Source organism: Vidua macroura, chromosome 3, assembly GCF_024509145.1.
Source record: "Vidua macroura isolate BioBank_ID:100142 chromosome 3, ASM2450914v1, whole genome shotgun sequence".
Lineage (NCBI taxonomy): Eukaryota > Metazoa > Chordata > Aves > Passeriformes > Viduidae > Vidua > Vidua macroura.
In genome coordinates, this window is record NC_071573.1 from 8,013,584 (window position 1) to 8,029,038 (window position 15,455).

Below are 15,455 nucleotides of genomic sequence, written 5' to 3' on the forward strand. Positions count from 1 at the left end.
CCCCCGTGACGTCCGGCCCCGCCCCCGCGGCTCCGCCGCTGCCGCCGCGACTTGAGGGGCGCGCGCCGAGCTCCGTCCGCGGCCGCCCCGCGACAGCGCAGCGCCCGCTCCGCGCCGCGCTCCGCTCCGGGCCCGCCGGGACCGCCGCCCGGACCGCCCCTTCCGCGCCTCTCTGCAGGTAAGCGCGGGATAACCGCTTCTTCTCCTCCGCGGGACTTGCGCGGGTCTGGGGGTGCAGAGAAGGAGGAGGATGGGGAGGGAAGTTTGGGCGCGCTCCCTACACCACCGCCCGCTTCCCAGCGCCGGAGTGCGGGCACGGCGCTGCGGCGGGGAGAGCCCGCCCGCCCTCCCGGCGGGGTGCGCAGCGCGACGCGCAGGAGCGCAGAGGGCTTAGCCCGCACATCTGGAGAGCACCCGGGGGTTCCCCACGCTGGGCGTGCGGTGCCTGCGCTGCCCCGGCCCCAGGAGAAGGAGCCAGCGCAAACCCGCCCTGCGCGGGGGCGGAAAACAGCGCGGGGGGACCCGCAGAGCAGCACCCGCGCCCCGCGGCGCTGGGACCCCGGCCGCGCGTTTTAACGCGGATGGTGGGGGGTGTTCCTGCGCGCAACCCGGATCGCTTCCACGGTTGGGAAACTTCCCCTTCCCTCCATCCCTTCTTGCTGCATTTATTAAAAAAAAAAAAAAGAAAAATCGAGGCGATGCGTTCGCGCCCCTGCGCAGCGCTGTCCCCCGCACCACAAAGTCTGCGGGCGAGAAGATGGGCAACAAAATGGTTGCACAGAAAGAATGCAACAGGCCCAAATTCCCGCCCCGACGCCCCACTTGCTTTGGGAAGAAGAGCTGGCTCATAATCCTCCTGCCATTCCATAGGTCCTCGCCTAGTTCCAATCAACTTTTCTGCTGTTTTCAGTGTATTAAGTGATTGTGTGCCCTCGTACAGGCGCAGCTAATTAATTTTTAAATGGCTTGCAAATAAATAGTTCACTACGTACTTTGTTGCACACCTCATCTCTACGTGATTCTGACCTCGAAAATCGTTTCACGACTGCTGGATGTGCCAAAATCTTTCGTTTTTAACCCTCTTCGTCAAATGCAATTAGAAGCTGCAACTTAGTTGATCAAGCAGAGCCCAAGTATCCCTGCATTTCCCAACGTAGTGGTCCTGCTTCCCAGCATCTGCCACAGCTCACAGCAACCAGGCACAGCTTTCTGATTTTGGGGTTGGTTGGCTGGTTCTTTTTTTGGATTCCTGCTTAGTTTCCAAGCTCATCCCCTTGGCGAATAAAAGCTCAGCTCTTGCACAGACAGCTGCCTTTCTGGCTCAGTCCTGCTCTTTGAGGTCGCCTCAATTTTAATCTCTCAGACCGCAGAGGGGTTTGAGCTCAACCCTGGCACATCCAGGCAAAGTTGCAAGGAGTGTTGCAAACGCGAGGACGAGTGTATGTAATTAACTAATTCATGGAATGCTGTTACCAACGGGTTATTAATTCGGGCTGAAGGCAAGTCGCTCCCCTTCTGCAAAGGATCAGTTCTGGATAGTTAACAGAGTATTTTCTACACCAAATTTACACCAAAATGCAGAATTACTTTACAGTTAAATCTTATTTCTGCACATTAGCTGAATGCATTTTCTCTTTGCCTCTTTGAAACAAGAAGATTCACATTTTGCATTTCCATGTACATCTTTTATACAAAGAGGCTGAAAACGTTCAGACTTAAAGAAACAGTTCATTATCCTGACCCCAATTTCCCTGTCTAAAATATACTGCCCAAAAAGATAGAAGCATCAGTTATGCTCACCATCTATTGCCTGGGGATATGGCGCCTTAATGAACACTTCTTTGAATTAGACTGAAAAATACATTTGTCAATTGAAGTGTATAAAGAAAATAATTATTTGCTGTAAAACAGAAAGATCAGTCTGTGTTTTCCTTGTCAATATATGCCATGCATTAGGTCATACTCAAGATCTTTCAGTGCCCTTCCCTCCCTCAAAAGAAAACCCACCTTCAAGTTTCTTTTAATTTATTCCAAAACCATACAATACAGCCCTGTTTAAGATAGGGTTTCAAATATTTCATAAACAAAAGGTATACCTGGGTTTACAGAAAGCCAATTATCTTGAAATACACGGGGTTTATTCTAATCCTACTTCATGCTGCTATCAAGCTTTTTTATTTTTCCATCCACATTTAATCACTTCTAAAAGCTGGATTTTTTCCTGTCTTTTGTGCTCCTCCTGTATACCAGAAACAGTGACAGCCCTTGGAATATATTTAAAATGCTAATTCTCTCTTTTTTTTTTTTTTGGTACACTTGCACCATTTTAACTGGAGAACAACCAGATAAATACTGCAAGTAATCAGCATGGGAAATTCTGTAAACTCTCTTGAAGAGTGGTTTATTTTATTTTTTTATAACTCCCTCCTTTGCAAGCTGCCTCTGTTTTTCTCACCAGGATACTTTGTTGTAATTAAAGCTGAGAAGACTGGACAGCAGCAAAAAACATCTGACTTGTGGCTCTTAAAAGCACAGGTTTTGTAGCATGTACCACCCCCCAGTGGGCAAAAAACTCTGTAGTAAACTCACAGCGAGCTTTGATCTCCAGAAAAAAAGTGGATACATTTTACAGCAAGAACGAAATAAAGACGAATTTCTGGGTTGGGGTTTTTGGTGTTTGTTTTGGTTTGGTTTTTTCCCTCTGTCACCAGTATCTAAAAATTGTCTGATATTGTGTAAGGCAGTGGTGACTAATCAAAGCAATTGCTGGAGTTTGCAAACTTTGCAGTTGCAGTTATTTGAAGTGGCTTCAGTTGGGAGATGGCCATCTTTGTCTCCTTGTAGCAGGAAGCATGGATGCTAATGGCTAGTTAGCTCTTAAGTTTTTTCCTTAATCACTTCAAAGCGCAGGAATGCACAGAGGAATTAATATGTGATTGCTTGTCTTTATTTTTAAAAGCAGCCAAATACCACTCAGGGCAGGAATCTTGAAAAGTGGTCAGTACATACCTTATGGCATCACTAACACTCTTCTGCCTTTCATGAGCTGTAAGAATCCAAACAGTCTTACAGCTTCACATTTTTTCTAATTTTTTGAGGAGCAAACTTAGTAATCAGGATATGAGCAAACAACTGCTTTAAAAAGGAAAGAAACAAAACTACTGAAACTTTATCTAGTGTTCAAGTAATGTTTTTACATGTTGGGACTTTGTGCCAGAAACTCCCTATCAGGTATAATTCTACCTAAACTTGTCAAGAGGGGAAAACCAGATTTTTTTCCCCTTGAAACAATGGCAGCATTTGTTCTCTATTATTTAATGCCCAGACAAGTTACCTCAGCAGCAGCTTTCAAAAAGAAAACCTAGAAGCCATAATTGGCTAAACTCAAAGAGCACTAAACACAAACCAAAAATCCATTGCAGAAGACTCCCCCTCAAAGTGTTTTCTTAACGTGCAACCTTTCCTGCAGCAGAGTAGTCAGAACAAAAGAGTGAGAAAGAGTAGAATAATAGTCTGGGTCTTTTCAACCCAGCATCTTCAAAACTAGGAAAGATTTTAGAAGTAAACTTCAGAAGAGAAACACTCATAGTTCATTTCCATCCACTACAGCAAATACAGGTTTGGCTGATCTTGGGTGTGGAGTCAAGCTTTTACTCAGAATTCATTTCTAAGTCAGATTTACTTGCATTTGAGGGAAGTTCACATAAAAATTTACATTTTTTAGGACACTTGAGTTAGACTTAGTAAGACACAAGCAGTTATTATTCCTACTGCACAAGAAGTGGCAGCAAGTTTTCTGCAAGTAAATGAGATCTCCAACAAAAAACAACAAATTTCACTAACACACAGTGATACAGTCTGACTGAAGGGCTCACCCTCACTTTAACAAGCTCATTTACATTTTTTACCCCTTGGAAAGACAGCTAGAGGACCTTCTGCTTGCCTAGCGTCAGACAAAAGGCTGGGGCACCTTCCTGAAATACGATGATCGTGGAAATGGCAGCTCCTAGACAGGGTGCTTAGAAAGCATTTTGCTGTCTCTGTCAACTAACCCTGAGTACTACACTTAAAGAAAACAAAGTGTGGACATTGTTTTAAGTCTAGATTAGCACTGTGGAACTTCTTTAAAAAAAAAAAAAAGTTGGTGAAGCTGTTTAGCTGCAGCATGACCTTTGTAGCACAACTGACATTATAAGCAGTAGATGGACTTCACAAGTATTTTAAAAAATAAGCACATTTTGTGTTTCCGATATGTTTCGAATTCTACACAAATAGAGAGCTAATTCTGGAATAGAAGTACACTGGTTAAGCAAATTGGCTTATCAAGTATGTATATTCTGGTGGTGGCTTTGAATAATAGTTTTGTCTTTTACAACCTAAAAATACCTAGTAGTTTCCCTTGCCTCTGTTACTTTGATGGTAAGAAAGAAGCACTGAGCTACCAGAGAACACAGAGGTAGATTAGAAATTCAAATAAGCATTCTATGACCTCGAGTGAGGCAGGTCTTGATTTTATTCACATTTTATATTAACGTGGAAAAAAAACGGTTTTTAGAAAAAATCCCAACTTTTCAAATACACCAAATCTATTTATTTTGTTAAGCCATTGCCTGCCTACAGTATAGCGAGTGCAGCTGGACTCCGTACTTCAGGGTATATACATTGTTCTTCTTATGTTTTTGGTTTTTTTAATAGCTCAACTTATGTTGAACATTTCAAAATGAGATGTCTCTTTAACTGTACCACAGCAGTAAGTCCACATGCAATGTCCACACGTTCCTGATATCTCTAGTAATTCACTAACTTACACAGTCCCAGGAAAACTAATTTAACTATGTGGTTCAGGAAAGTTCATGAAAACATTCAACTTGGAATAAAGAGCAAAAAGGCTGCTGTTCAGTTTTTCCAATGTTACTTTTGTTACCAAAAAAAAAAAGGACTGATTTTTGCATTTAAAAATTATTAGCAGAGTTTCTAAAATCTGATCTGCTCAAAAATAATGGCTTCTTTCAAAACCATGTGTCCATGAAGCCTCCCAGTCTGATGCTGCAGAAACCTGGACAGTGTCTGTACCAGTGGGGGTCACTTTTCTTTTCATCCTGCCGGATCAGCTATAATGACTTGGTGTCAGGGAATATTTAGAGACAGCTCAAGAAGGGGAAAGTTGGAGCATGGCAGCACGATTCCCTTCTTCTCTGTAGACAGATCACTGGAGCCTTTGATATGCAAAAACATTGTTTTCAACTATAGCTTGAGATATAAAAGGGAAGTGTGAGATATCAAACAATCAAGACCTGAAGAAAACTATTCTAAGTTTAGAAAAGGGAGTGGGGGGTATAGCCTTAATCCACATTTTTGAAACAGTGTCGTCTTCTCCAAAGAGACCTTTTCTTTTTCTTGCTCTTGTTTTCATGTAATTTTGAGAGACGGGATAAAAAAAATTCCAGGAACTTAATGAGCTTTAGTGCTTTCATTTTAATCCTACACATTACTGCTATTATAATAGTGGCAATAAATGAAGAGATGACTATCAAATGAAACACAGAGGAAACAGTTTATGTGCTAGAAAGGTAAAATAAATGAACTTGCTGTGTGCATGTATCTATGTAATGTATGCATACTAGAGCCAACGTTTTGCTTAATACTAACAAGTTTTTTACAGCTCAGAGTTCTAAAGAAAATTTATGATTTTAAGTACTTAAAAGTTATTGTAGCCTTCAAAGGCCTATTAAAGGGATTTATATTCCTATTTCACTATACCCTTCCAGAAAATACCTTCTATCACGACTTCACATTAGTTCCTAAGAGACACCATTTTTTTCTACAGCTGTTAAGCTGCTCTTTATTTCAGAGTTTTAGGAATAGGGTCTGGGCTTCTTTCCCCAAACACTTGAGTAATACAGAGCAAGAAAACTAGACACTGGAAGAATACAAAGCTTTTTTTGTTCCATTTCATAATGATTATATAATTTACCCAAATTACATAAGTTACCACTAAACATGCATTCCCTTCTATTCTAAAATGTGGCCACAGAGATTGAGATTTTGCTTTAAATAAAGCATACATAAAAATACTTATTTATGCTACCATGGGGGTCCCTCACTTTGAGTTCTTCTTTTTTTTCATTGGACAACTGCTGTAAACAAGATGCTGAAAACAAAGCTCAGAGGAGCATGAAAGCAGCAGCAAGAGAGAAGAGTCTTTTCCACTCCCTCACATGATGGGTAGTCACACCATCTCTCAAATGGGGGCTTTGGTTTATTTTCTTTTTAATGATTAACATTTTTCTATGAAAAAGAGCAGCAAAATTTGTATCTATTTAAATATATCACTGCCTATTCTGTGTTGCTGTAAGGAGTATGACTGGTGTGTTTCATAACAGACCTGTTACAAATTGCAAAAGGCATTTTTAAAACAGAGAGTGTTTGTGTTTAGGTCAAGTATTTTACGGAGGAGCAGAAGATGCTCTAGTTTTGCTCCCAGGAAGGCAGTTAAGCAAGCATTACTCAGCACACTGTTCCTGCCAAGTGTTTTGGTTCCAAGGATTGTGCTCGGTCCCTTGGACAAACCTTAAGTCACAAAAGGGAAAAAAAGCAAGTACACGTTAAGGATTTCTTTCATTTCAGATTTAACCGCTTTTATTTCAAACATGCTACCTACAAACTCGCTGGGGGCTTGGTATCTCACTGGATACTTTACGTGGTAGTGATACGAAGTAGCCCAAATTAAGAACGCTGTTTAAAAAATAATTAGTGTTCCGTAAGAAATACAAATGAAAGAAATAATATTTTTCTTCTTTAAAGAAATTTTACAACCTAAACCCACCTATGTATTGCCAAAAAGCAGACACAGATGCCTGGCTCAGAATCAACATGCTGCATGTCGGAAATATATTCATAAAATACTTTAGCAAAAATGCTTTCCCTTTCACCCAGTAGCTAGTGAAGAGTTATTAGCTCCCTTTACACTTAAAACCAAGGAGAAGATCACCTATTTACCAGGAACACAAAGCAAGCAACCATTTTGGCCTCCTCCAAGGAGGTAACACTGGCATTTGAATCAGATGAAAAACATAATTTACAAATATTTTATAACTCTCTGCCTTTATTTTTCTACTGAAACAAAGTAAAATACAGTTCCAGCAAAACTGCAGTAACATGAAACTACACAGCAAAACATTTTTTGAAAGAGCTCTGTGGATTTTGCTGAAGTACCAGTGCCTTGGGGAAACAAGGTGTGCTACTCATGTACAGGGAATGCAACCCCTAAAACTAGTGTGTACCAGTTGTTATTAATTCCAATTTTTTTGTTTTTACTTTTGCAGGACATTAGGAGTTCGAGGAAAGCTTTCAAAGGGGAGTTTTCTGGGAAGGAAATCATATTTTTGTGGGGGTTTTTTATAATGAAGAAAACCATCTGAATTGCCTGATGTTTCTGTGGTAAAGTAACTTGCATTCTTGCAGCACAGGAGGAATTCTTTCCTGCATTACAAATTTGGAAGAAGTGTTAAGAAGTGAGAGTTGGAAAATTGTTCTCCGAAAGAGGTGTGGATGTACCAGGATGTAGCTACTGTACAAAGGTCATACTTGGATAATTCTGGATAGGAAAAAGCATCCCTTTCCTGACCTCCTGAAGAGGCTGCAATCCTTCGAGCCTCAGCATAATGAATAGTTTCTATCACGCGGCACTAAAGTTCCCTCCTCTGACTACTACGCTGCATAGAAGAGTTTGTAAGAGTTACAAAGAAAGTAATTCCTGCTAAAGGCATTAAACCAAACAAAAGAGGGTCTTCATTCACAGACTTTACATGAGGACTAAAATAGAAGGAAGCTGAAGCTTTTCTACACTGTGGCCTGGTGTGCTTATGTACCATGATAAATCTTGGTTGGAATGCTCATTGAGTATCGTGCCAGGAGCCAGGAAACACACACCACCACCAAGGACCATCTGAGTAAACACCATCGAGAAAAAACTGCTTCATGGAGTAAACCGTAAGAGTGACTGGGCAGAAAGACATCCCTTTACTGGATATCCTCAAGCACAAAATTTTCTCATACCTTTAAATACGGTAGGATCAATATAAATTTATTTTCCTTTTCATGCCTCTGAGAATAAAGTTCAATTAATATATGAACCCATAAGAGAAAGGGTCATGACACCGCTTAATGCATAGGTCATCTTGCAGGAGTTCTCACAACCCTAATTACAATGGTAATTGAATTATGTTGTCTTAAAAGCTATAAAAATGCTAATTACCTGAGCTCAGTGTACAAACACACTACCAATGCAAAGTACAATCTCAGTCTCAAGAGTTAATTTATACTATGCTGGTAATAAGATGGGAAAATGTGGTTAAACCTGCCAAATAGACTCTTATGAGTGTGCTACTTAGTAAGACGACTTTTGAGAATGACAAATATTTAAACATTAAATTAAGCATGTAATGAAGTATTTCATCCAGTGAACTAGAAAGCCATAGCTCTACCAGTTATAACATTCACCTTTCTGAGCAGGCACTTAAGTTTGAAAACCAAGCAAAATAGTCCACGGTGTTCATAAGTTACACACTGTGGAGCTGAGCACTGGGAAAGACTTGGGAAAAACAGTGAAGACATTGGGAAAATGTGTTCACTGGCCCTCACTCTTTTGTCTGCATTTTATGCTTTGCTTCTAGGGCTTTTGTTGAACTTCTGAAATAGCTACCACTAGACTTGCAGGTTTGGTAAGGGTTTTATAGTTCACTTAAGGGCTCCTGAGGAAGTTAGCTGGCTTAGGAATTACTTCTTATCTTTCAGATATAGAATGATTTACTTGAACTCTGGTGTGACTTCAGTTCTGTAGTTATCTGGTATCTGTGAACAAAGATTGTCGGTATAGATGAAATGGGAAAGAATCCTTAGAAAGAGTCTTGTTGCTTAAGCAAAATAATTCACAGATCAGGCATACTTGATTATATTATTTTCAATCACTATGCAGTTAATTAGTACAAGTAGTAGAATTACTGATGTAAGGAAAAGAGAGTAAAATGCATCTTATGCACTTGAATTTTGGTTTCATGTGTGTTTCAGATATCTTCTGTAATGTTGAAGTTGATTTTTTTTTATTGTGGTTTATTCACTGATGATCTGGATAATTTTGTTTGTTTGGTTTTTTTAGATTGTTGAAGATCAGAACTGTATAGAAATCTCATCATTCCTGACCATGATTAGTGTTACCTGGAGCATCTTCCTAGTTTGGACTAAAATAGGGCTGTTACTTGACATGGCACTTTATTCTGTTAGTGCCAAACCATGCCCTTCAGTATGTCGCTGTGATGTGGGTTTCATATATTGTAATGATCGCGATTTGACGTCTATTCCTACAGGAATCCCAGAGGATGCAACTACCCTCTTCCTTCAGAACAATCAAATAAATAATGCTGGGATTCCTTCAGAACTGAAGAACTTGCTTAGGGTGGAAAGAATATATTTATACCGCAACAGCCTAGATGAATTCCCCACTAACCTCCCTAAGTACATTAAGGAACTGCATTTGCAGGAGAACAATATAAGGACCATTACTTATGATTCACTTTCAAAAATTCCTTATCTGGAAGAACTGCATTTGGATGATAATTCTGTTTCTGCCGTTAGCATTGAGGATGGAGCTTTCCGGGACAACATCTATCTCAGACTTCTTTTTCTCTCTCGAAATCACCTTAGCACCATTCCCTGGGGTTTGCCTAAAACCATAGAAGAGCTACGCTTGGATGATAATCGTATTTCCACAATTTCTGAGCTGTCCCTTCAAGACCTTACAAATCTAAAACGCCTTGTTTTAGATGGAAATCTTCTAAATAATCATGGATTAGGAGACAAAGTCTTCATTAATCTAGTCAATCTTACAGAATTGTCATTGGTCCGCAATTCACTCACAGCTGCACCGGTGAATTTGCCGGGAACAAACCTAAGAAAGCTTTATCTCCAAGAAAACCACATCAACCGTGTGCCACCCAATGCTTTCTCTTACTTACGGCAATTGTATCGACTAGATATGTCCAATAACAATCTCAGCAATTTACCTCAGGGTGTCTTTGATGATCTAGACAACATCACTCAACTTTTTCTTCGCAACAACCCTTGGCACTGTGGGTGCAAAATGAAATGGGTACGTGACTGGTTACAGTCATTGCCTTTAAAAGTGAACGTACGTGGACTGATGTGTCAGGCTCCAGAAAAAGTACGTGGAATGGCTATCAAAGACCTCAGCGCAGAACTGTTTGACTGTAAAGACGATAGCGTGATAAGCACCGTCCAAATCACTACTGCAGTACCAAACACGTTATACCCAGCCCAGGGACACTGGCCCATTTCTGTGACCAAACAACCAGACGTCAAAACTCCCAACCTAAATAAAAACTACAGAACCACAGCAAGCCCAGTACGCAAAATCATTACAATATTTGTGAAATCCGTAAGCACGGAGACTATTCACATCTCCTGGAAAGTTGCACTACCAATGACTGCTTTGAGGCTGAGCTGGCTCAAGATGGGTCACAGCCCTGCCTTTGGATCTATAACTGAAACTATAGTTACAGGCGACAGAAATGACTATTTGCTCACGGCTCTTGAACCAGAGTCACCATACCGTGTGTGCATGGTTCCCATGGAAACCAGCAATATCTATCTCTCTGATGAAACACCCGAATGCATCGAGACTGAGACGGCACCTCTTAAGATGTACAACCCTACCACCACCCTCAATCGGGAGCAAGAGAAAGAACCTTACAAAAACTCCAGCTTGCCCTTGGCCGCCATCATCGGTGGTGTGGTGGCGCTGGTGGCCATAGGGCTGCTGGCCCTGGTCTGCTGGTACGTCCATAGAAACGGGTCCCTGTTCTCCCGGAACTGCACCTACAGCAAGGGACGCCGGAGAAAAGATGACTATGCCGAAGCAGGAACCAAGAAGGATAACTCCATCTTGGAAATCAGGGAGACTTCTTTCCAGATGATACCAATAACCAGTGACCAAGTGTCCAAGGAGGAATTTGTAATACACACCATTTTCCCACCTAATGGCATGAATCTGTACAAGAACAGCCACAGTGAAAGCAGTAGTAACAGGAGCTACAGAGACAGTGGTATTCCAGATTCAGATCATTCACACTCATGATACTGAGGGACATGAAAGACTGGTTTGGGTTTTGTTGGGTTTTTTGGGTTTGTTTTGTTTTTTAAAGAAAACAAGAAAAGACTGACTTAACAGTCGCTGTTCTACTGCAAAACACTGGATTAAAAGACTGACAAAGCAATGTACTGTACATTTGCCATATAATTTATATTTAAGAACTTTTTATTAAAAGTTTCAAATTTCAGGCTACTGCTGCGATTAATGTAGTGGGGATACCTGACCACAATTCTATATTTTAGTATTTTTTAGTAATTTGTACTGTATTTTCCTTGCTAATATTGAAGTTACAGACCATTTAACTTTTGTGTTCTACTGAGTAAGATGATTTGTTGACTGTGAAAGTGAATTTTCTTGCCGTGTTGAGCAGTCAGAACATTCATCTGAGATCCTTGTAAGTGTAAGCACAGGTCATTTTTCACTTTGGTATCAATAAAATAATGTTGAACCTGGCAAATCAGGAAGATCAAAAAGTGGTTACAAAAACTCACAGAACTTCCAGTGTTGAGTCTATTAAATCTGTAAACCACAACAATATTCAATAAACAAAAATGTGTGTAGTAATGGGCAATATCAGCTGTCTGGATATATCCATTCAACAGTGGTGAAATCCAATTTAAATTAGAATAATCGAATTGATGATATGCATGAGACTGAAGCTTTTGACAAGTGTTAAAAGTGTTAAAAAAAAAGCAATAGGCTCTACAAACCAAGGGGGTAGATACAGTTCAGGAATAGTTTTTTGGTTATTAGAATCAGTGGTCTGTATATTACAGACAAAATAGTGATAGATGCTTATCGAAGCAGTGACCCTTGAAGGGGGAATAGCGTGCTCTGACTCCATGTTGCAGAAGGCTGAATAAATTGTTTTTATTAAGCTAAATTATATTACATTAATACTATACTATACTAGAACTATACCATACTAAAAAGATACTAAAGAAAAACCTGTGACTCTCTCCAGACAGTCACGACACAGCTTTGACCCAATTGGCCAATCAATCCAAACAACCTTCACCGGTGTCCAATTAACAAATCACTCTGTGGTAAACAATCTCCGTAACACGTTCCACATGTGCCAAACAACAGGAGCAGTGAATAGAGATAAGAATTGTTTTCTTCTTTCTCTGAGCTTTCTTACTGCGTCTCACAACTTCCCAGGAAAAATCCTGGGAGAGAGAATCATGTCTCTCTCTGTTCAGAGAATGTGAATACCACAGATGCTCACAGGCATTTGGGAGACAAAGGCAGGAAGACAGAGACAACACTTTGAAACTGCTTTGAAAGGAAAAAGGGCTTAAAGTGCAGTTTCACAAGAAAAGAGAGCAAGACAAAACCCAAGGCAATAAAAGCAAGATCTCAAAAACTAAGGTGGTCCCAAAGGTGAGCAGACAAATGGAGAATGCAGCTATTCTGAAGCATATACGAGTCTGTGTTCAGTATAATGCTGTTACAGTCAGGAATACTGCCCATTACTGTCACAGTTATCCAGAAATTCCTTGGTAAATCTGTAAGGTAACATGTTTTTTTCTGCCTTCCTGCTGAACTATGAGCTATTTCATGTTTAAACCCCAAGCCACTCTTTGTTGCAATAATCATTCTGTTTCTTCAACTGAAAACCAAAGTGCTTTGTACGCCCTTTGGCCAGTCTTGTGTGTGCCTTGATCCAACGCTACATGTATCAAGCTTTTAAAAACTAAGAAAAAAGGAAATAATAAAATACCCAGCTTTTCATACATAACTTAACTATGAAAAATACTGGTCTTATTCATGAATGAAGTTGAAAAACTACTTCAAAATTATGCTGCACCTCTGCAGAGCTCGGATAAGAAACACACTTGGAAGCTACTACTTCTCAGGTCATGAGCTTCACCTCTCTCTGTGTTCAGGTTAACAATATTATCCTTGCAGGTTTTCTTCATTATTAATCGCTTGGGAAGAAAGTTTTCACAACAGTGAACAGTGTGAACAATGAAAGGGAGGAAAGGCATGGAGTTACAACCCTCTGAAATATGGGAGCTTTTTAAAAGAAACAGCAAATGAAAAATACTTAATATTTCAGACAAGAAGGAATGTATACCAAATGCAGTTTAATTCTATGAGAATTTTAGTGATGCTTGGCCTGTCTGTTTCTCTAAGAGTAGTAAAGAACAAGAGATGAAGAAAGAGTGACCAACACTGAGACATGGTTTCAGCAATCAGTCTGCAAATGAATCTCTTACCAAGGGATCCATCTAACTGCACAGACCAAAATTTTCCAGTAACACACTTTTTTTTAATCCTCATTTTCCAGATGTGCCCAGGGAAGTTCCTCTCCAAACTCCCTGTACCATGGAATTGTTGACACACCATTTTCAAAAATGTCTCCCGCAGTTTCCTGAGCAGTGGAGGCAGGCAGCACTGTGCTTTCTTACTGACCTTGTACAAAACAAACAAAAAATGCTCCTTTGCCTGGAGCATTGAATGGATCCATGGAAAGGGGAGTGTAATGCTCAGCTCAGTGTAATGCACCAAACAAGACTATTTTGCTCTGTTGTCCCATCAGGTGCCAATCTAGGCAAGGGAAGGAAAGCCAACACTGAGCATGTGGAGCCTCATTACCTTGATGTGCAAAAAGCTTCCTAAGCAGTGAGCAGGGAAGGAAAACAACACAGAGGGACTGGACAGACCTGTTCTTTGTCTTCACTCACACAGGGGCATCCCTGATATCTGAGCCTATGTAATGGCTGGGTCACTGGCAAGAGAGCCTAGTTCTTTGCCAGCAGTTCTCCAGTAACAAAATTAAACAGGTTTTGTTGGATTTTCAAGCTATTTGAAAACCTCTGTCTCAGTTGGCTCCAAATTTATGTTGTGAAAAAGGTAAAACAACATTCAGTGAATACTTTACCTTCTGAGACACCTAAGCCAGAAGGGCCTGGTAATGGTATGTACCAACTCCAGTGATGCCACACAAGGTCATAAGGGTATAAAAAAGTTAGCATTTGAAGAGATAATTGTATGACAGTCTTAAGTAAAATGACCTTTTATGTGACATTTTTGCCTGTGAGGCAGAAGGGTACAAATCCAAAGCAACTTCAGTAAATCAACCCAGTTGTTCCTACTTCACCTTCCACCAGCAAGAGTGAAAACCTGGGCAAGGCTGTCTTCCTCAGGCAATTAGGTCAGGCTTGCAGGAGAGCTGGTGTCCTCTTACCACATGTGATGTCAATGCAAAAAATTGCTCACTGGAGTGTATAAGACCTTCCTCGGGTTCTACAGGAAGTTTTACTCCACACACATAATGTTAAAATTAATTTGGCAAGTGAAAGATTGCTTTCAAACTAAACTGTGTCTTTTTTCCTTTGGCTGTTTATACAAATTTCTATTCCTCTTCATGTCAGGCCTATCTCTTCAAGACTGCTACTTATCCTAGTGCTGCAGTTGCTGCATGCAATGCTCCCCAGCACCATCATAAATCCCTTCAGTTAGAGAGGTATATATGCAGGCAAAGCAGATTACTACAGTAGGCACTTTGTTCAACACGTTTATCAAAATAACATTAATCCACATAAATTTATCTAAGTTTTCAAATTCCATGTTATTTCTGTGTCCTATTCAATATTTAATTGTGGAACAAGGGGTGAGATGTTTTTCAGGTGTTGCCTAAACCTATGTGCAGAACACACTTGATCTGTACTCTCCATATTCAAATACTCTGCTAAGTATCTTTTACATTCTTTATCGTGGTCCCTTTTTTAATTTATAGTGCTATCCTGAATTGCCCACAGTTCTGTTTTAAGCTGAAAGCTGTCTCCAAAAACAGCCTGGTACTTTGGAAACAGTTAATTTTGTCTCATCTTGGCACCTTCCAGAACCAGGGCCAGGAGCTGGACTCAATGATCCTGATGGGTCCTTTGAACTCAGTATATTCCACGATTCTGTGAGAAACTTGCTTCATTTATAAGCTGTTATTTCCTAGCTTTCTACCAGAGCCTGATGTGCAGCAACTGTTGGGGTTTTTTGATTGTTTTTTTTTTTTTCTTCTGCCTTTAACAGTACCAAATTCAAAGTATTATGGTCTTGGAACACAGTTTCCATCTCTCCTGCTAATGCACTAGTGAGCATGCAAGCTATCTTGTGCCAATGCTGTACATATTGAATGTAGAGCAGCAAATGCAATAAAGCAAGAGCAAAAGTAATAAAGGCTTATTTGCTATTAAAATAATTTACTGATGACATAATGCACTAAGGCATATATAGAGACTTCCCTTCTAAGAGGATAAAATTTTGTACATTCACCTGCAGCTGA

General features: G+C 40.4%; 2 protein-coding genes across 5 annotated transcripts in view; one reads left to right on the top strand and one right to left on the bottom strand.

Annotated features, from left to right (window-relative positions):
• The window catches only part of MACROD2 (mono-ADP ribosylhydrolase 2), an 850,734-nt gene that overhangs the window by 738,030 nt on the left and 97,249 nt on the right, over positions 1-15,455 (bottom strand). The gene's annotated exons all lie outside the window — the stretch shown is intronic.
• On the top strand, positions 97-12,913 carry FLRT3 (fibronectin leucine rich transmembrane protein 3). Its single transcript, XM_053972438.1, has 3 exons — positions 97-178; positions 7,326-8,069; positions 9,158-12,913. Exon 3 carries the CDS (start codon positions 9,203-9,205, stop codon positions 11,150-11,152), a length of 1,950 nt encoding a protein of 649 aa, XP_053828413.1. The 5' UTR covers positions 97-178; positions 7,326-8,069; positions 9,158-9,202; the 3' UTR covers positions 11,153-12,913.